General features: G+C 45.0%; 1 protein-coding gene across 2 annotated transcripts; it reads right to left on the bottom strand.

Moving 5' to 3' along the window:
* Positions 1–491: 491 nt before the first annotated feature.
* On the bottom strand, positions 492–16,549 carry LOC118378193 (equilibrative nucleobase transporter 1-like). Of its 2 annotated transcripts, none has more exons than XM_035765156.2 (13): positions 16,488–16,549; positions 15,934–16,173; positions 15,485–15,614; positions 13,153–13,199; positions 12,922–12,998; positions 12,599–12,691; positions 12,312–12,451; positions 7,637–7,752; positions 7,334–7,477; positions 5,911–6,018; positions 4,356–4,542; positions 3,903–4,026; positions 492–3,730 (listed from the first exon to the last, which is right to left on the bottom strand). In XM_035765156.2, exons 2-13 carry the CDS (start codon positions 16,118–16,120, stop codon positions 3,602–3,604), a joined length of 1,482 nt encoding a protein of 493 aa, XP_035621049.1. In that variant the 5' UTR covers positions 16,121–16,173; positions 16,488–16,549; the 3' UTR covers positions 492–3,601. The 2 variants fall into 2 exon arrangements, with proteins under 2 accessions (XP_035621049.1, XP_035621056.1); XM_035765163.2 differs by having other exon boundaries at positions 16,492–16,538.
* Positions 16,550–20,890: the final 4,341 nt, after the last annotated feature.

Here is a 20,890-nt window from a genome sequence, read left to right on the forward strand (position 1 = left end):
TAAGTCTAAAAGTATTTGGTTTTAAATATACTTAAGTATCAAAAGTGAATGTATAAATCATTTCACATTCTTTATATTAGACGTAACAGATGACACAATTGTTTAAAAAATGTACATGTACGAATGGCCAGGGGCATACTTCAGCACTCAGACATAATTTACAAATGAAGCATTTGTGTTTAGTGAATCCTCCAGATCAGAGGAGGTAGGGATGACCAGGGATGTTCTCTTGATAATTATGTGAATTAGACAATTTTTCTGTCCTGCTATGCATTTAAAATGTAACGAGTACTTTTGGTTGTCAAGGAAAATGTATGGAGTAGAAAGTACATTATTTTCTTTAGGAATTTAGTGGAATAAAAGTAAAAGTTGCCAAATATAAATAGTAAAGTGAAGTACAGATACCACAAAATGACTTATGTAGTACTTTAAAGTGTTTTTACTGAAGTACTTTACACCACTGCAAATGAAGAATCAAACTGGAGAATAAATTAATGTAACATCACTTTATTTACATTAACATTTTTCATTGGCATACAGATTTTTGTACAGTCTTGTAAAATCTTCATGCCTTGTTAGGCGTGTATATGGGAGGCGAAGTCAAGTGCAGGAGAATGGAGTATAATAAACAGGCGCACTTTAATACCGGTCAACAAACGACAGCACATAAACATACGAGTGCCAAAAAACACAGTCTAATATTCTAAAGTGCAGCGCCTGACAAAATGTCCATGTAACAATAAATAATTACACACAAAGACATGGAGAGGAACAGAGGACTAAATACATGCAGTGTGACTATGGAATGAAAACCAGGTGTGTGTGAAACAAGACAAAACAAATGGAACATGAGAAATGGAGCGGCGATGGCTAGAAAGCCGCTGACGCCGAACAAGGAGAGGAGCTGACTTCGGCGGAAGTCTTGACATGCCTCCACTTTTGTATAATTTATTTTATTAATCATACTTACGATGTATGGTGGATTTATTGTTCCCTATGTTGAATCGATACTTTTTAATACAACTCATCATTTTGAATTGTTTGCTTGGTGGCGTTGCTTGTTTTGGCCTTTTCACTGGAAATGTGAAAGAAGGACATTCATACATCTTCAGGCTTGATATAGAGGGTTTGAAACTACTGTATGTGTACCTGATATTTTCACTTCGCCTTTAGCACACGGTCGTTCTTGAATTGCGGTGGCATATGGGCATGGCATTTTGGAAATAATTTACATAATTTTAATAGATTTTAAAAAAATGTCTTCCCATTGTCACCTGTAGGAGTAGTAACACCAATGACACATTTTAGGTAATTGAGGATTAGCTCATTGTGCTCTAGTGACTCATTGTGGCGGGTCGGACGCCTGCTGGCTGACTTCGATTGTCAGTTGAACTGTGTTTCCTCTGACACATTGGTGCGGCTGGCTTCCGGGTTAAGTGGGCGGGTGTTAAGGAGTTCGGTTTGGCGTGTCATGTTTCGGAGGATGCATGACTCGACCTCCGAGCCCGTTGGGGAGATGCAGCGATGAGACAAGATCGTAATTGGATATGACAGAATTGGGGAGAACAAAGGGGGAACAATTTTTGTTATATTATAATAATTTACCAAAATTATATGATTAAACACGTTGCTCACAATGTTTACTTTCTGGCATCCAAAATATAATATAATATAATCTATAATTCCCCAAAACATCTCACCACAACTCTAATGGGTTACTATGAGGACAAGCCAATTTGCTTAACCTAAGTACTTTAAACAATGCCTAAACATAAAGTTTTTCAGTTTAAAGAACATGCATTGTTTTATCATCGATAAACACTATAAACAAAAACAAGTATGATGTGTACATGTTTTACATAGTTGCTAAGGTAAAATAAATAAATATATATATCTATATGTGTATATATATATACACCTACCTAATGCTATAGTCCCTGCATGTCCTGCATTGAAATAATCCCTTCACGATTAATACAGTCCATTCTTAATACAAATGTAATAGTCTCTTCAATGTTGTTGACTTCCATGTATAAGGCATAAGTGGTCTATCTCTGCTATCGAAACCAGACATTCAGGTTTATTCAGGCGGGGGGGATGATCGTGCTGTGCAATACTGTTTGCTGATAGAAAATCAGCCGTGATTACCACATCCTGTTCTACTATTAATAAACCCTATAAAGGTTCTCGCTGTTCTGATATTAGTTGATAAAATACTTTAAAACACTTTACAAAGCCCATAATCATGACACGGTTTGTTCAGAGGAGGGAAGTAAAATGCCAACAGGAAACAAGCTGTTTTCCCCAGTGTAGGTCAGTAGCTGCCAGACCTGCACTGCCTTTCGTGACAAAATGGTCTCTCAAACTCCTGAAGGAATTTAAAATTTGAGACACTGGGGACCCAGCGTGGAACCTGTGGTCAGTTCAGTTGAGTTATGTAAAAAGCCAGACAGTTGTGTATGACAGGATGAGAAAATATCAACATTATCTGATCATCTTCTTGCTCCTCACGTTGCTGAGCAGTTTCTTAGATCTGTAAATCCCTTACAATTCCTATACCTCAAACTGATTATCACATCAATGAATCCTTATTCTAACAGGAGTAGTAAACACTAGATTTGTTTATATGTGTTGTTGTCCTTTGGGCAGCAGTGTCAAAGTGCACAGTTAATACTGCTTAAGGTGGAATAAAAGGAGGCAGACTAGCTAGCTAGAATGCACCAGATCAAATACATTTTCAACTACAATACATACAATAGTAGCCTATGGGCTTCAGCTGTAGCCAAGACCAACCAATGGGGCAGTCAATGCAGGGCTGCAAAATAACATGAGCACTTAGGAGGAGTCTGTAAACAGTTTTTGTTCCCACTCTGACAGAATTGTCTCAAATCCTGATATAAGACATGTATAAAAGTTAAAAGTTAAAGCTTGGTCGCAAATGGGTCTCCCAAATGGACAATGACCCCAAGCATACTTCCAAAGTTGTGGCAAAATGGCTTAAGGACAACAAAGTCAAGGTACTGGAGTGGCCATCACAAAGCCCTGACCTCAACCCTTTTGAACATTTTTGGGTAGAACTGAAAAAGCATGTGTGAGCAAGGAGGCCTATACAAACCTGACTCAGTTACACCAGCTCTGTCATGAGGTATGGGCCAGAATTCACCCAACATATTGTGGGAAGCTTGTGGAAGGCTACCTGAAACGTTTGACCCAAGTTAAACAATTTAAAGGCAATGCTACAAAATACTAATTGAGTGTATGTCAACTTCTGACCCACTGGGAATGTGGTGAAAGAAATAAAAGCTGAAATAAATCATTCTATCTACTATTATTCTAACATTTCACATTCTTAAAATAAAGTTATGATCCTAACTGACCTAAGACAGGGCATTTGTACTAGGATTAAATGTCAGGAATTGTGAAAAACTGAGTTTAAATGTATTTGGCTAAGGTGTATGTAAACTTCCGACTTCAACTGTATATAATATACAAACTGTAGAAGAAACAGAGGAGCGAGGGTTGAAATGGCCTTTTTAAAGTGTGTGTTTGTTTCCCTATGGCCTTTTTAAAGTGTGTGTTTGTTTCCCTTTTTAGAGCTGGTCTAGGAGGAGGGGGAGGGGAGAGTGTCCTTGGGTTTACCCCTCTGGGCTGCCAGGCCACAACAGTGCAGATAGACACAGACAGGATGAATGAAAGCCAGCAGGCTAAGTAACGTCAGGGCTATGTTCACCTGTAGAGGAAAGAGAAAAAAGAGAGGGAGTGATGAGGGGGGAGGGAGATGGGATCACCACTCTGCAATAAGTCGACATCAGAACATAATGGTACAGGTTAAAGCCTGCTGCAAAGCTCTCCCAAAGGTAAAGGTAGTCTCTGGTCATTCTGATAACAGTAACTCCACTCACATATAGTGGGTCTCCTCCCAACACTCCTTTGACCAGGGTGAAGCAGGGGTACTGCACCAGAGCCACCACTGCAGACAGAGCCATGAGCATACCGTACAGCTTCCCAAAATGACACGGAGGAAAACTACAGAGGGAGGGAGGCAAGGGAGATAATTTAATTCATTTGTTACTACTGTATGAGTATGACACTAAGAATGTGTGAGCGTCTATCTGTACTCCCCTTATCCTGTTGCATAATGTTTGTTATTGTGTGTGTGTGTGTGTGTGTGTGTGTGTGTGTGTGTGTGTGTGTGTGTGTGTGTGTGTGTGTGTGTGTGTGTGTGTGTGTGTGTGTGTGTGTGTGTGTGTGTGTGTGTGTGTGTGTGTGTGTGTGTGTGTGTGTGTGTGTGTGTGTGTGTGTGTGTGTGTGTGTGTGTGTGTGTGTGTGTGTGTGTGTGTGTGTGTGTGACTCACGCAATGCTGATGAAGGCTGCATTGCCTCCATAGAGGAAGGATCGGTTGAGGACCTGCAGGATGAAGGTGAGGTACTGGAGGGGGAGGAAGGGAGTGGAGGCACAAATGGAGAACAGGACACACTGCAGCGCCGTCAGGGTCAGGGAGAGCACTGATGCACGCAGGTCTGCCTCCTTCTCACTCATTCCTGCACACACACACACACACACACAACACACATACACCAAAACATACAGTATGCCCACACACATATACACACACACAACACACATACACCAAAACATACAGTATGCCCACACACATATACACACACAAACACACAGATAAGATTAGTGTTGTGTGTACAAACCCATGCATATTTTACACCCTTCCCCGCCCCCTTCACAGTTAGGTATCAGGGTCAGAAAATCAAGCAGTTCTCAGGGATCTGGTGTTGAAGTTAGTTTAGATTATGATTTCACTTACGAGTTTTCACAAAAATACAGTCTTGTACACTAATTTCAGTAGTGTGAAGATGTTAATCTCAATTTAATTATGTCTTCTCCATTTTTACACCACCTCCTTAGGTAGCATACGACAACACCACTTCAGTCACCCCTTTCCAAGCAGTAATGTACTGAAGGTCAGAGGCTCTTCAGCCCAAATGTTCCTCCAGTAAAACTCTTAATAGCAGAGACATTTATTTAAAAACAGCTGTAATGTATAGACATCCTTATATTTGAGACTTGTTTTATTGAGTTTTAACTGAAATTGAAGTAATAGCCTGTTACATTCTGAAATTGTTGGCATAGCAGAAAAAAATGACCTGTGAAAAAACGTTCTTTGTGTGTTTGGTTTGGAGTGTGAGTGATAAAATAATGTATATGTTGAAAGATAATGATAAAATAATTCCACTCTGAAACCATATAACTGTATGAAATTGATTAGAATCATAAAATTATAATCTGATGATGTGTGTAGGTTTAGTCAGAATTAGGTTAAACAATGTATCTGTATAGTGGAAAAACACAGACTGTCTGAGCAAGGCGTAGCTTAGGATTTGAATTTGTATGTGTGTGCTGAAGAAAAGAACCTGAGAACAGTTCAACTTTGTTTGGACCGACCTGGCTAGGCCTCTGAGGAATTTATGAGAGCATAGGGAGTACTTCTCAAGGTTTCCCTAATCTCGGGGGAATGGAACTGTCGGCTGGGTAGTGATACACAGTGGTGAGAACTCTGGAGAAGGATACAACTCACCTACTGTTTTTTATGTATGTATGTGCGTAGGATACCTACTGTTTGTGTGTGAAGGTATGTGCGTAAGGTGCCAGTATAAAATGCATATTTTTGTACAACGGACTAGGACGTCCTCGTGAATAAACATTTTGACTATTGTTAGCTGAGAAATCTGTCTGTTTCATTTAAACCAGAATCTTACAAACTCTGGGTTGAAGACTGAGTAGAATAATTGAAGTTTATGAACACTGATAACAAAATTCTCATAACAGTGAGTGTGTGAGGTTTCACATGTGTGTTGTAGAGAATTTGCATTAGTGTCTGTAGGTGAGGATTTTACCTGGGGCCCTGGGCTTGCCCTTGTGTCGGTCCATGATGAGGCCGTTCCAGGGGGCACACAGCACCCCACAAAGCTGTGTCACAGCAAAAGCATTGGTGTATGTGCTCACTGCAGGGAAAAACAGAGCGGAATAAGTTTGTGCTTAGAAAGAGAGAAGAGTTACAGTTTAAACAACTTTTGTTTGTAAGTCTACTTTATTAAACATCAGTAAGATATTTATAAACGGTTAAGACAGTAATACAATACATGGCCAAAAGTATAAAAGTACATCTCATTCCAAAATCGTGGGCATTAATATAGAGTTTGTCCCCCCTTTACTGCTGTGACAACCTCCACTCTTTTGGGAAGGCTTCCCACTAGATGTTGGAGTGTTGCTGCAGGGAGTTGCTTCCATTCAGCCACAAGAGCATCAGTGAAGTTGGGCACTGATGTTGGGCGATTAGGCCTGGCTCGCAGTTGGTGATCCAATTCATCCCAAAGGTGTTCGATGGGGTTGAGGTCAGGGCTCTGTGCAGGCCAGTCAAGTTCTTCCACACCGATCTCGACAAACCATTTCTGTATTGACCTCACTTTGTGCACGGGGGCAATGTCATACTGAAGCAGGAAAGGGCCTTTCCCAAACTGTTGCCACAAAGTTGGAAGCACAGAATCATCTAGAATGTTATTGTATGCTGTAGCGTTAAGATTTCGCTTCACTAAATCTAAGGGGCCTAGCCCGAACAATGAAAACCAGCCCCGGATCATTATTCCTCCTTCACCAAACTTCACAGTTGGCACTATGCATGGGGGCAGGCAGCGTTCTCCTGGCATCCGCCAAACCCAGATTTGTCCATCGGACTGCCAGATGGTGAAGGAAACTAATTTCATGGAGTCTCATTTCTTGAAGCACGAGATGAACCGTTCTTGCGCTGACGTTGCTTCAAGAGGCAGCTTGGAACTCGGTAGCGAGTGTTGCAACCGAGAACAGACCATTTCTACGCGCTACACGCTTCAGCACTCGGCGGTCCCATTCTGTGCGTTTGTGTGGCCTACCACTTCACAGCTGAGCCGTTGTTACTCCTAGATGTTTCCACTACACAATAATAGCACTTACAGTTGACCGGTGCAGCTCTAGCAGGAATTTGAAGAACTGACTTGTTGGAAAGGTGGCATCATATGACGGTGCCACGTTGAAAGTCACTGAGCTCTTCAGTGCGGTCCATTCTATGATCAATGCTCGTCTATGGATATTCCATGGCTGTATGCTCGGTTTGATACACCTGTCAGCAACGGGTGTGGCTGAAATAGCCGGAGCCACTAATTTGAAGGGGTGTCCACATAGTTTTGGCATATGTATAATGGCTGATGCATAAGTATAATGTCTGACAATAGGCATTTGTAAGTGTGTGTGTGTGTGTGTGTGAGTGTGTATGTGTGTGTGTACCCAGAGAGGGTTCTCCCTGGGTCAGTCTCTGCAGCATGGGGTTGAGGGTGCCGATGAACAGGTAGTGTCTCAGCTGCATGACAGATAGCCACACCAGGTGCCAGAGGAAGAACTTGGACAGGAAACACTCCCAGAAAGTAGCCACTGAGAGGGGTTGGGGAGGAGAGGAAGAAGTCAAATCAGTCACAAATACACACAGATTACATAATTGCAGTTAACAAGGTCTGTATGGTCAACCAATCATGAATATATGGGACAAGGGAACGAGAAGGGCTGATATCAACTTAACCTAAATCTACACACCTTTCTCTGCGCTCTCCTTGTTAAAAGGCGTTTCCTCCGTGACATCTTCACTCTGCGCGCTGGCAATTGCTGCTGTCTGCTCCGGGCTAAAAGTCTTGGTCTGGCCACAGTTTATTCTGTCACAGGAAGTAATAGCAACACTGGTTAGAGTCACACAGAGAACAGACAGACTGGACCCACAGGGGGTGTGCTGGGGTCTCTAGTTTGTTAGAGCTTCTGCTAAGAGCAACAAACACTCAGCAGACATGTATTCCCTTCTTTCCCTGGGTCAATTTTCTGTCCAACTCATGTTCTTTCACCTAGGTGTAGCCCTCAGGGAGGGGGTAGGGGATGTGTTCTTACCCATAGGTGTAGCCCTCAGGGAGGGGTAGGGGATGTGTACCTACCCATAAGTGTAGCCCTCGGAGGGGGTAGGGGATGTGTTCTTACCCATAGGTGTAGCCCTCAGGGAGGGGTAGGGGATGTGTTCTTACCCATAGGTGTAGCCCTCAGGGAGTGGGTAGGGGATGTGTTCTTACCCATAGGTGTATCCCTCAGGGAGGGGGTAGGGGATGTGTTGTTACCCATAGGTGTAGCCCTCAGGGAGGGGGTAGGGGATGTGTTGTTACCCATAGGTGTAGCCCTCAGGGAGGGGGTAGGGGATGTGTTCTTACTTCTACTTCCGGGTTGGAGCGAGCTGTCGCATCGCACTTCGCTCCGCTGGTAGTATAACTTTTTCATTACATTTCATTATAGTACAACGGTTGATTTGTCTAATCTTAGCAATTTCTTCTTAGCTAGCTACATAGCCGTCCTTGTATCAGAGATAATTGCATAATTATCGTATTTCGTCGCCCTAACGTAGCCTTCACTGCTATTCGCCCAGCAGCTAGCATACGCTAGCAAACGCCCACAGATTAGCATCACCGTAGTGCTATTCACTCAACTGAACGACTTGATTAGTTTAGTGTTGGCTAGCTACATAGCTGTCTTTGTTTCCAAGATAATTGTATAGTTTAGAGTGTGTAGTCTTGGAGTGATTATCTTAATTTACCGAGGTTCGCTAGCCAGCTATTTGTCGTCCTTAACGTAGGAGACTCTGCTAGCTAGCCAACAGCTAACAGCTAACAGCTAGCCAACGTCTACTGAATCGAATTCAACAACCCGGTCGCAGTCACAGGTCGTATCACATTTTCATTTCATTTCATTACAGTACAACGGTTTGATTTGTTTGATCGTAGCTAGCTACATAGCTAGCTACATAGCCGTCTTTGTTTCAAAGATAATTGTGTAGTCTAGAGCGATTTTCTAGGTTAGCTAGCCAGCTATTGTCGTTCTTTTAACGCAACGTAACGTAAACAACACTGCTAGCTAGCCAGCTAGCCCCGAATAGTAGCACTGTAGAAACTATTACACTCAACGGAACGACTTGATTAGTGTAGTGTCAACAACGCAGCTACTGCCAGCTAGCCTACTTCAGCAGTACTGTATCATTTTAATCATTTTAGTCAATAAGATTCTTGCTACGTAAGCTTAACTTTCTGAACATTCGAGACGTGTAGTCCACTTGTCATTCAATCTCCTTGCATTAGCGTAGCCTCTTCTGTAGCCTGTCAACTATGTGTCTGTCTATCCCTGTTCTCTCCTCTCTGCACAGACCATACAAACGCTCCACACCGCGTGGCCGCGGCCACCTAATCTGGTGGTCCCAGCGCGTACGACCCACGTGGAGTTCCAGGTCTCCGGTAGCCTCTGGAACTGCCGATCTGCGGCCAACAAGGCAGAGTTCATCTCAGCCTATGCCTCCCTCCAGTCCCTCGACTTCTTGGCACTGACGGAAACATGGATCACCACAGATAACACTGCTACTCCTACCGCTCTCTCCTCGTCCGCCCACGTGTTCTCACACACCCGAGAGCTTCTGGTCAGCGGGGTGGTGGCACCGGGATCCTCATCTCTCCCAAGTGGTCTTTCTCTCTTTCTCCCCTTACCCATCTGTCTATCGCCTCCTTTGAATTCCATGCTGTCACAGTTACCAGCCCTTTCAAGCTTAACATCCTTATCATTTATCGCCCTCCAGGTTCCCTTGGAGAGTTCATCAATGAGCTTGATGCCTTGATAAGCTCCTTTCCTGAGGACGGCTCACCTCTCACAGTTCTGGGCGACTTTAACCTCCCCACGTCTACCTTTGACTCATTCCTCTCTGCCTCCTTCTTTCCACTCCTCTCCTCTTTTGACCTCACCCTCTCACCTTCCCCTCCTACTCACAAGGCAGGCAATACGCTTGACCTCATCTTTACTAGATGCTGTTCTTCCACTAACCTCATTGCAACTCCCCTCCAAGTCTCCGACCACTACCTTGTATCCTTTTCCCTCTCGCTCTCATCCAACACTTCCCACGCTGCCCCTACTCGGATGGTATCGCGCCGTCCCAACCTTCGCTCTCTCTCCCCCGCTACTCTCTCCTCTTCCATCCTATCATCTCTTCCCTCTGCTCAAACCTTCTCCAACCTATCTCCTGATTCTGCCTCCTCAACCCTCCTCTCCTCCCTTTCTGCATCCTTTGACTCTCTATGTCCCCTATCCTCCAGGCCGGCTCGGTCCTCCCGTCCCGCTCCGTGGCTCGACGACTCATTGCGAGCTCACAGAACAGGGCTCCGGGCAGCCGAGCGGAAATGGAGGAAAACTCGCCTCCCTGCGGACCTGGCATCCTTTCACTCCCTCCTCTCTACATTTTCCTCCTCTGTCTCTGCTGCTAAAGCCACTTTCTACCATTCTAAATTCCAAGCATCTGCCTCTAACCCTAGGAAGCTCTTTGCCACCTTCTCCTCCCTCCTGAATCCCCCCTCCTCCCTCTCTGCAGATGACTTCGTCAACCATTTTGAAAAGAAGGTCGGCGACATCTGATCCTCGTTTGCTAAGTCAAACGACACCGCTGGTTCTGCTCACACTGCCCTACCCTATGCTCTGACCTCTTTCTCCCCTCTCTCTCCAGATGAAATCTCGCGTCTTGTGACGGCCGGCCGCCCAACAACCTGCCCGCTTGACCCTATCCCCTCCTCTCTTCTCCAGACCATTTCCGGAGACCTTCTCCCTTACCTCACCTCGCTCATCAACTCATCCCTGACCGCTGGCTACGTCCCTTCCGTCTTCAAGAGAGCGAGAGTTGCACCCCCTTCTGAAAAAACCTACACTCGATCCCTCCGATGTCAACAACTACAGACCAGTATCCCTTCTCTCTTTTCTCTCCAAAACTCTTGAGCGTGCCGTCCTTGGCCAGCTCTACCGCTATCTCTCTCAGAATGACCTTCTTGATCCAAATCAGTCAGGTTTCAAGACTAGTCATTCAACTGAGACTGCTCTTCTCTGTATCACGGAGGCGCTCCGCACTGCTAAAGCTAACTCTCTCTCCTCTGCTCTCATCCTTCTAGACCTATCGGCTGCCTTCGATACTGTGAACCATCAGATCCTCCTCTCCACCCTCTCCGAGTTGGGCATCTCCGGCGCGGCCCACGCTTGGATTGCTTCCTACCTGACAGGTCGCTCCTACCAGGTGGCGTGGCGAGAATCTGTCTCCTCACCACGCGCTCTCACCACTGGTGTCCCCCAGGGCTCTGTTCTAGGCCCTCTCTTATTCTCGCTATACACCAAGTCACTTGGCTCTGTCATAACCTCACATGGTCTCTCCTATCATTGCTATGCAGACGACACACAATTAATCTTCTCCTTTCCCCCTTCTGATGACCAGGTGGCGAATCGCATCTCTGCATGTCTGGCAGACATATCAGTGTGGATGACGGATCACCACCTCAAGCTGAACCTCAGCAAGACGGAGCTCCTCTTCCTCCCGGGGAAGGACTGCCCGTTCCATGATCTCGCCATCACGGTTGACAACTCCATTGTGTCCTCCTCCCAGAGCGCTAAGAACCTTGGCGTGATCCTGGACAACACCCTGTCGTTCTCAACTAACATCAAGGCGGTGTCCCGTTCCTGTAGGTTCATGCTCTACAACATCCGCAGAGTACGACCCTGCCTCACACAGGAAGCGGCGCAGGTCCTAATCCAGGCACTTGTCATCTCCCGTCTTGATTACTGCAACTCGCTGTTGGCTGGGCTCCCTGCCTGTGCCATTAAACCCCTACAACTCATCCAGAACGCCGCAGCCCGTCTGGTGTTCAACCTTCCCAAGTTCTCTCACGTCACCCCGCTCCTCCGCTCTCTCCACTGGCTTCCAGTTGAAGCTCACATCCGCTACAAGACCATGGTGCTTGCCTACGGAGCTGTGAGGGGAACGGCACCTCAGTACCTCCAGGCTCTGATCAGGCCCTACACCCAAACAAGGGCACTGCGTTCATCCACCTCTGGCCTGCTCGCCTCCCTACCACTGAGGAAGTACAGTTCCCGCTCAGCCCAGTCAAAACTGTTCGCTGCTCTGGCCCCCCAATGGTGGAACAAACTCCCTCACGACGCCAGGACAGCGGAGTCAATCACCACCTTCCGGAGACACCTGAAACCCCACCTCTTCAAGGAATACCTAGGATAGGGTAAGTAATCCTTCTCACCCCCCTAAAAAGATTTAGATGCACTATTGTAAAGTGGCTGTTCCACTGGATGTCATAAGGTGTATGCACCAATTTGTAAGTCGCTCTGGATAAGAGCGTCTGCTAAATCACTTAAATGTAAATGTAAATGTTACCCGTAGGTGTAGCCCTCAGGGAGGGGGTAGGGGATGTGTGTTCTGGGTAGCAGGAGGAAGGTCCTGACCAGGTGGATGATGCCACACGCAGCCAGGAAGAGGAAAGAGGCACGCAGAGAGATTCCAGCCTCAAATAGCAGCTAGAGCAGAAGAGAGGCAGGAGGGATGCCATCATTATCACCATCACCATCATCATCATCATCATCATCATCACCACCGCCATCATCATAATCATTACCTCATTGACAGCTATCAATTTATAATCTCTGTGTGTGTGTGTGTTTTACCTTGATGATGAGAAAGAGTGCGGAGGAGGAGTCGAAGGCACCATTGTAGAGGGTGATGATGGTGGAGCGAGCGGAACCAAACAGGTTGCCTATCTACAGGAGTAATAGAGAGGTGAAGCATATTTCATGAGTACATACCACAGACTGACAAAACCCCAAGTCAAAAAGAAGCAAAAGCATGGCCCAGGGCAAGGCTTTGCTATATCATGAGTGTGTTCCCAGTCATGGTCCTCTTTAATTACTGAGAGAGCTCCTCTGCCCTGAGGACTGCTGTGTACATGACTGATGTTTATTCGGGAGGGAATGAATATGAGAGAACAGACCTGCATGTTGGTGACCAGAAACATGATGCCTCCCACAGAGATGCAGGACAGCGCCGGGAAGAGGAGAACGGACAGAGCTGAGAGAAGAAAAAAAGAACAGACTTAGTTCTCTTGAAATCTTGCGAACTGCTGACAAAAGGGTAACAAACTGTTGATAAAAATGTATCAAACGCTTTGGGGTTTGGGTAAGCTGTGCCATAAAGCATGTTTTTGAAAAGTCAATGATTTTACCTGAACTTGAGAAGGCCACAAACAAGGCACCAGAGGTGTACATTGATCTGGAGAAGACACACACATACACACTTGCTGACAATCAGAAACACAATGTCACAATGAGACCAGTCAGCGGGTAATGTTAAAAAAAACTCAGTTTAACTTCTCGTATTCTTGCCCTCTGGGTGTTTCTCCCACTATCCTAGCCCTGTTTTAAGAGCCTTAGCCCACATCAGCTATGTTTTCCTGGTCCTCGCGACGAGGTCTAGATCACACCTCTTTTATTTTTATTATTTCACCTTTATTTAACCAGGTAGGCCAGTTGAGAACAAGTTCTCATTTACAACTGTGACCTGGCCAAGAGAAAGCAAAGCAGTGCGACAAAAACAACACAGAGTTACACATAAACCTCCCTCTCTAGTCTCTATCCTCTCTCTATTTGCATTCCTTCTCTTTTCAATTCCCCTCCACCTAGAGTGAAAACATGTGGATTTGCTTCTGACTGGCTTAGGAGGCGATGTGTGGGGAGGTTGTTGATGCAGATTTGGAATCTTGGGCTATGGAAGGTTTTTTCAGTAACTGGGTCTGTGCCACATTAACCCTAGTTGGCCCAGCCTAACCCCATCAACCCCAGGCTCAACCACACCCCGAACACTCACAGTCAACAACATAACCCCCCCCCAGCCCTTAACTATATCTGTAAATGTCTCCCACCCTGTCCAACTTCATTTCTCTTTCTCATTCCCTCTCTGCTTGGCATGTCCACTCCCCCTCCATTCCTTACCTCTGGCAGTGCTCACCCTCTGGCGCTGTCTTGCACCATCTCTTGAATAACTAGGCACTGAGTCCAATCTACTCCAACAGGAAACTAGAAGCCCAGACAACTCAACACACACCTACCCCAGCACTTTCCATTGGCCTATCCTTGGCTTTCTTTTCTCTCTCTCTCTCTCTCTCTCTCTCTCTCTCTCTCTCTCTCTCTCTCTCTCTCTCTCTCTCTCTCTCTCTCTCTCTCTCTCTCTCTCTCTCTCTCTCTCTCTCTCTCTCTCTCTCTCTCTCTCTCTCTCTCTCTCTCTCTCTCTCTCTCTCTCTCTCTCTCTCTCTCTCTCTCTCTCTCTCTCTCTCACTCACACAAACACACACAATTCCCCTCTCCCTTGCTTCTCCCAGAGCTTTCTCCACATCTGTTACTGTGAACAGACATGGGAACCCCTCCAAAAGGAAATAACAGGATGTGACAGACAGAAAAATAGTGACTTAGCACCCAGAGGGTACACATCCTCATGCTTTCCACCATCACTTAAATACCACAAACAGAGAGACAGGTGGGCAGGGACAGAGTGAAACTGTTGGAGAGAGTGGTAAAGAGAGAGACTGAAAGAGGTTCTCTGTTATGGCTGAGGCAATGGCAGACTGTGTTTAGTTTAGTATTATAAACTGAGTAGTTTGGGTCCTGGATGCTGATTGGCTGAAATATCAGACAATAAACCACAGGTATGACAGAAAATTACTGCTCTAATTACGTTCGTAACCAGTTTATAATAGCAATAAGGCACCTGGGAGGTTTGTATGATCAATATACCACGGCTAATGGCTGTATCCAGGCACTCCCCGTTGCGTCGTGCTTAAGAACAACCCTTAGCCGTGATATATTGGTTATAAAACACACCCCCTCGGGCCTTATTGCCAGATGTCTGGCTGCTTCATAGCACTGTGCTTTTTGAAGGTCTCTCAGTCTAACAGCCATAAAATGAGCCATTAGTGCAGCATCGACCAGAGACAACGAAATCTCAACTCCCATGAGATTTTTTTTTTTTTTTTATTTTTTATTTTTACCTTTATTTAACCAGGCAAGTCAGTTAAGAACACATTCTTATTTTCAATGACGGCCTGGGAACAGTGGGTTAACTGCCTGTTCAGGGGCAGAACGACAGATTTGTACCTTGTCAGCTCGGGGTTTGAACTCACAACCTTCCGGTTACTAGTCCAACGCTCTAACCACTAGGCTACGCTGCCGCCCCAGGCATGTATTAAAGCCCCATTAACTCTGAACAGATTCTTAAACGTTTAACAAGACTCTATAATATACTGTCTTCACGTAAGGCCAAACCATTGCGGGTAACTCAAGACTAAGCGCAAATCAATGGTTGTTGTCAACGGGAGATTTGCGGGAAAGGTCAAGATACAGTCACAAGATAAGATAAGACAAGGCTCATATAGTTGTGCTCAGTATCTTGTTTTAGTGACACTACTGCATTAGGTTGTTTACATTATGGATATGGTTGAATATAGGTTATCAACCCTGTGCCGCTTAATGATGCGTTATAACATGTTTACAAAAAAGACTCACATTCCCAGCAGCCTGGCCACCATGGTGCCAAACCGGTCGAACAGGAAGCCATTGGGCAGCAGCAAGAAGTTGTTCATGAAGGAAGCGATGGTGAAGACGAGGGAGAACTGTTCATCCTGAGCACTGCAGTCTGACACACACACACACACACACACACACACACACACACACACACACACACACACACACACACACACACACACACACACACACACACACACACACACACACACACACACACACACACACACACACACACACACACACACACACAGGCAGAGTGCTGTCAGTATGGGCAGGTGTGTGTGTGTGTGCATGAGTGTGCCCAGGCCTCTGAATGCCCTTTAACATATTTATTTGTATTGTAAGATATACTGTGAATCCAAACAAATTATACATTATGTGAGAATGTGTTTGAAATGGGATGGTGAGGTGTCTCAGTCACTGACCTAGGAATTGTGTTCCATTGACCCCGGTAGTGTTGACACACAGGTAGCTGAAGTAGCCTTCCGTCTTCAGGACGAACACCAGGGAGGCCCAGCCAAAAACGACCCCCGCAAAACACAGGCACTCCAGCAGTCCTGTGACCAGGGTCAGCCACCGCCGCACCACCGCCTCACCCTCACAACCCAGCATGGTCTTGTCCCACACTTTCACTCTTTTTAGGTTCCTTGGTGGAGTCACTTCACCTAAGAGAGAAAACAAGAAAAAGAGCAAATCAGAAAACAAAACCCAACAAAGATTTTTAAAAGCCCATCTCTTCTCTGAAAGTGATTTCAAATCTCAAGACTCTCTTGAATGCCCTCTTGAATAGCATACACCCTAAAATAAGGCTTTTCTGTGTCGTTTTGATCGACTGGCCATTGCATTTTGCAGCAGTCGCATTGAAGGCAAACATACATATCTAACATTCCAAACATATTGCCAAAGAAACTAGATGTAATAAAAAAGAGACAACTGCCCTGTCGCAACATCCAGTTTTGTGGACAAATGAACCACTTACTCACAGTTCAGAAGAAGCTCTCCAGCTACTCTTAGAAAACTACTCCCCTCTCTTCCCTCAACTCTCTTTTATAGTTTATATAGCCTTCCTTCCACCCAGTCTCCCCTCCCCTTCATTTGACCCCTCCTCTCCCCTAAATCCCTCTCTCTCTCACCAAATGAAGTCCTATTTTCAGGGTTTTGTCTGATGGCGAACACATGAATGTGAAGGAAAAGATACAACGAAAGAAAGCCAATACACACCATGGAAGCAAATTAAATGACATATGGGAGAGATACTTCCAATATTGCCCATCTGTAAAAAGGACTGTTCATTTGTCTGTACTCTTTTGCTTGTCTAAACTGTTGCTATTTACATTGCTAGTGAATGACCAGTGTCTTTCAATGCGTATCAAGGGCATTAGCACTTAGCCTTTAACATTCATGTGGTCCCTCTCTCACTCATTCACTCCCTACTAGTAAAGTGAAAAGGGCTGGTAGACTCAATGGGTGATGTAAGTAAACTATGAATAACGACCACAAGGTCTGATAATGTCATAATTCAGTTTTTACACCTCGGATCACAAGACCCTCTTTGCCAGAACACAGCGTAACTTCCTCAAATCCATGACCGCATACGTCAAAAGAGACAGAGAGAGAGAAGGAGAGAAATAGAGACAGAGAGAGAGAGAGAGAGAGAGACAGAGAGAGAGAAGGAGAGAAATAGAGACAGAGAGAGAGAGAGAGAGAGAGAGAGAGAGAGAGAGAGAGAGAGAGAGAGAGAGAGAGAGACAGCGAGAGAGAGAGAGAGAGAGAGAGAGAGAGAGAGAGAGAGAGAGAGAGAGGAGAGAAATAGAGACAGAGAGAGATATAGAAATATAGACACAGCAACAGAGAAAGAGAGAGAGAGAGAGAGAGAGAGAGAGGAGAGAGAAATAGAGACAGAGAGAGATATAGAAATATAGACACGGCAACAGAGAGAGAGAGAGAGAGAGGAGAGAAATAGAGACAGAGAGAGATATAGAAATATAGACACAGCAACACAGAGAGAGAGAGAGAGAGAGAGAGAGAGAGAGAGAGAGAGAGAGAGAGAGAGAGAGAGAGAGAGAGAGAGAGAGAGAGAGAGAGACAGAGAGAGATATAGAAATATAGACACAGCAACAGAGAAAGAGAGAGAGAGAGAGAGAGAGAGAGAGAAAATAGAGACAGAGAGAGATATAGAAATATAGACACGGCAACAGAGAGAGAGAGAGAGAGAGAGGAGAGAAATAGAGACAGAGAGAGATATAGAAATATAGACACAGCAACACAGAGAGAGAGAGAGAGAGAGAGAGAGAGAGAGAGAGAGAGAGAGAGAGAGAGAGAAAAATAGAGACAGAGAGAGATATAGAAATATAGACACAGCGAGAGAGAGAGAGAGAGAGAGAGAGAGAGAGAGAGAGAGAGAGAGAGAGAGGAGAGAAATAGAGACAGAGAGAGAGGAGAGAAATAGAGACAGAGAGAGAGAGAGAAGGAGAGAAATAGACACACAGATAGAGAAGGAGAGAAATGGAGACAGAGAGAGAGAGAGAGAGAGAGAGAGAGAGAGAGAGAGAGAGAGAGAGAGAGAGAAAGAAAGAGAGAGAGAGTGGATGATTACTTTACAACACACTCAGGCACAGCTTGGTACTCTGCTGTGTTGAAGGCCAGGGTGAAGTTCTTCTCTCTTTCAGATGCGTTCAGGGTTGAGAAGTCAAAGGCTTCTGGGAAGAAGCGATGGATGAGTGCACAGAACACCAGCCCATCACACCATGAAGATGAGAAGTTCTCTACGGAAATGCCCTGGGAAAGAGGTGGCAGGCAGAGTGAAATTGTGAAATTGAGAGAGAGAGAATGAAAGAGAGAGAAATAGAGAGAGAGAGAAAGAGAGAGCGAGAGAGCGAAATAGAGACAGAGACAGAGAAATAGAGACAGAGAAAGAGAGAGTTGAGATAAAAACAAACATACAGGCTATCACACATAAAGAAACAGTTATCAAACATACAGTCAGAGAGATCCTACATTCCCATCCTATTCAGATCCAAGACTGGTCATGTGTGATAGGATTTATCTTCTGCATAATAAACTCAGCAAAAAAAGAAACGTCCTCTCACTGTCTCACTATTTTCAGCAAGCTTAAGATGTGTAAATATTTGTATGAACATAACAAGATTCAACAACTGAGACATAAACTGAACAAGTTCCACAGACATGTGACTAACAGAAATAGAATAATGTGTCCCTGAACAAAAGGGGGGAGGGTCAAAATCAAAAGTAACAGTCAGTATTTGGTGTGGCCACCAGCTGCATTAAGTACTGCAGTGCATCTCCTCCTCATGGACTGCACCATATTTGCCAGTTCTTGCTGTGAGCTGTTACCCCACTCTTCCACCAAGGCACCTGCAAGTTCCTGGACATTTCTGGGGGGCAATGGACCTAGCCCTCACCGGGAGAGATCCAGGCTCTTTGCTGGCCATGGCAGAACACTGACATTCCTTCCTGTCATGCAGGAAATCACGCACAGAACGAGCAGTATGGCTGGTGGCATTGTCATGCTGGAGGGTCATGTCAGGATCAGCCTGCAGGAAGAGTACCACATGAGGGAGGGGGATGTCTTCCCTGTAACTTACAGCGTTGAGATTGCCTGCAATGACAACAAGCTCAGTCCAATAATGCTGTGACACACTGCCCCAGACCATGACGGACCCTCCACTTCCAAATCGATCCCGCTCCAGAGTACAGGCCTCGGTGTAACGCTCGTTCCTTCGATGATAAACTCGAATCCGACTATTACCCCTGGTGAGACAAAACCGCGACTCGTTACTGAAGAGCACTTTTTGCCAGTCCTGTCTGGTCCAGGACGGTGGATTTGTGCCCATAGGCGACGTTGCTGCCGGTGATGTCTGGTGAGGACCTGCCTTACAACAGGCCTACAAGCCCTCAGTCCAGCCTCTCTCAGCCTATTGCGGACGGTCTGAGCACTGATGGAGGGATTGTGCGTTCCTGGTGTAACTCGGGCAGTTGTTGTTGCCATCCTGTACCTGTCCTGCAGGTGTGATGTTCGGATGTACCTATCCTGTGCAGGTGTTGTTACACGTGGTCTGCCACTGCGAGGATGGTCAGCTGTCCATCCTGTCTCCCTGTAGCGCTGTCTTAGGCGTCTCACAGTACGGACATTGCAATTTATTTCCCTGGCCACGTCTGCAGTCCTCATGCCTCCTTGCAGCATGCCTAAGGCACATTCACGCAGATGGGCAGGGCATCTTTCTTTTGGTGTTTTTCAGAGTCAGTAGAAAGGTCTCTTTAGTGTCCAAAGTTTTCATAACTGTGACCTTAACTTCTTCGAGATAGGGGGCGCTCTTTTAATTTTTGTATAAAAAACGTTCCCGTTTTAAACAAGATATTTTGTCACGAAAAGATGCTAGACTATGCATGCAATAGCTTTGGAAAGAAAAAACTCTGACGTTTCCAAAACTGCAAAGATATTATCTGTGAGTGCCCCAGAACTAATGCTACAGGCGAAACCAAGATGAAGTTTCATACAGGAAATGCCCCAGATTCTGAAGGTGCTGTGTTCCAATGTCTCCTTATATGGCTGTGAATGCGCCAGGAATGAGCCTGCCCTTTCTGTCGTTTCCCCAAGGTGTCTGCAGCATTGTGACGTATTTGTAGGCATATCATTGGAAGATTGACCATAAGAGACTACATTTACCAGGTGTCCGCCCGGTGTCCTGTGTCGAAATTATTGCGTAATCTCTAGGTCCATGCGCGTTCCATTTCTTCAGAAGAGAAAGTCAACTGCCACGAAGGATTTATCATCGATAGATATGTGAAAAACACCTTGAGGATTGATTCTAAACATCGTTTGCCATGTTTCTGTGGATATTATGGAGTTAATTTGGAAAAAAGTTAGCGTTTTAATGACTTAATTTTAGTTTTTTTTCTTACCCAAACGTGATGAAGAAAACGGAGCGATTTGTCAACACAAATAATCTTTTTGGAAAACCTGAACATTTGCTATCTAACTGAGAGTCTCCTCATTGAAAACATCTGAAGTTCTTCAAAGGTAAATGATTTTATTTGAATGCTTTTCTGGTTTTTGTGAAAATGTTGCATGCTGAATGCCAGGCATAATCCTATGCTAGGCTGTCAATACTGTTACACAAATGCTTGTTTAGCTATGGTTCAAAAGCATATTTTGAAAATCTGAGATGACAGTGTTGTTAACAAAATGCTAAGCTTGAGAGCAAATAGATTTATTTAATTTCATTTGCGATTTTCATGAATAGTTAATGTTGCATTATGCTAATGAGCTTGCGGATAGATTTACACAATCCTGGATACAGATTTTTTTCGTAGCTAAACGTGACGCAGAAAACGGAGCGATTTGTCCTAAACAAATAATCT

This window comes from Oncorhynchus keta, chromosome 4 (genome assembly GCF_023373465.1).
Source record: "Oncorhynchus keta strain PuntledgeMale-10-30-2019 chromosome 4, Oket_V2, whole genome shotgun sequence".
Taxonomy (NCBI): Eukaryota; Metazoa; Chordata; class Actinopteri; order Salmoniformes; family Salmonidae; genus Oncorhynchus; species Oncorhynchus keta.

Bases quoted from the DNA above. Each gene is read 5' to 3' on its own strand.
- LOC118378193 (XM_035765156.2), bottom strand. From the start codon at position 16,120: ATGCTGGGTTGTGAGGGTGAGGCGGTGGTGCGGCGGTGGCTGACCCTG. The intron at 12,999-13,152 runs GTAAAATCATTG...TTCTTCTCTCAG, and splicing joins TGTGGCCTTCTCAAGTTCAG to CTCTGTCCGTTCTCCTCTTC. The intron at 4,027-4,355 runs GTGAGTCACACA...CTCCCTCTGTAG, and splicing joins GCAGCCTTCATCAGCATTGC to TTTTCCTCCGTGTCATTTTG.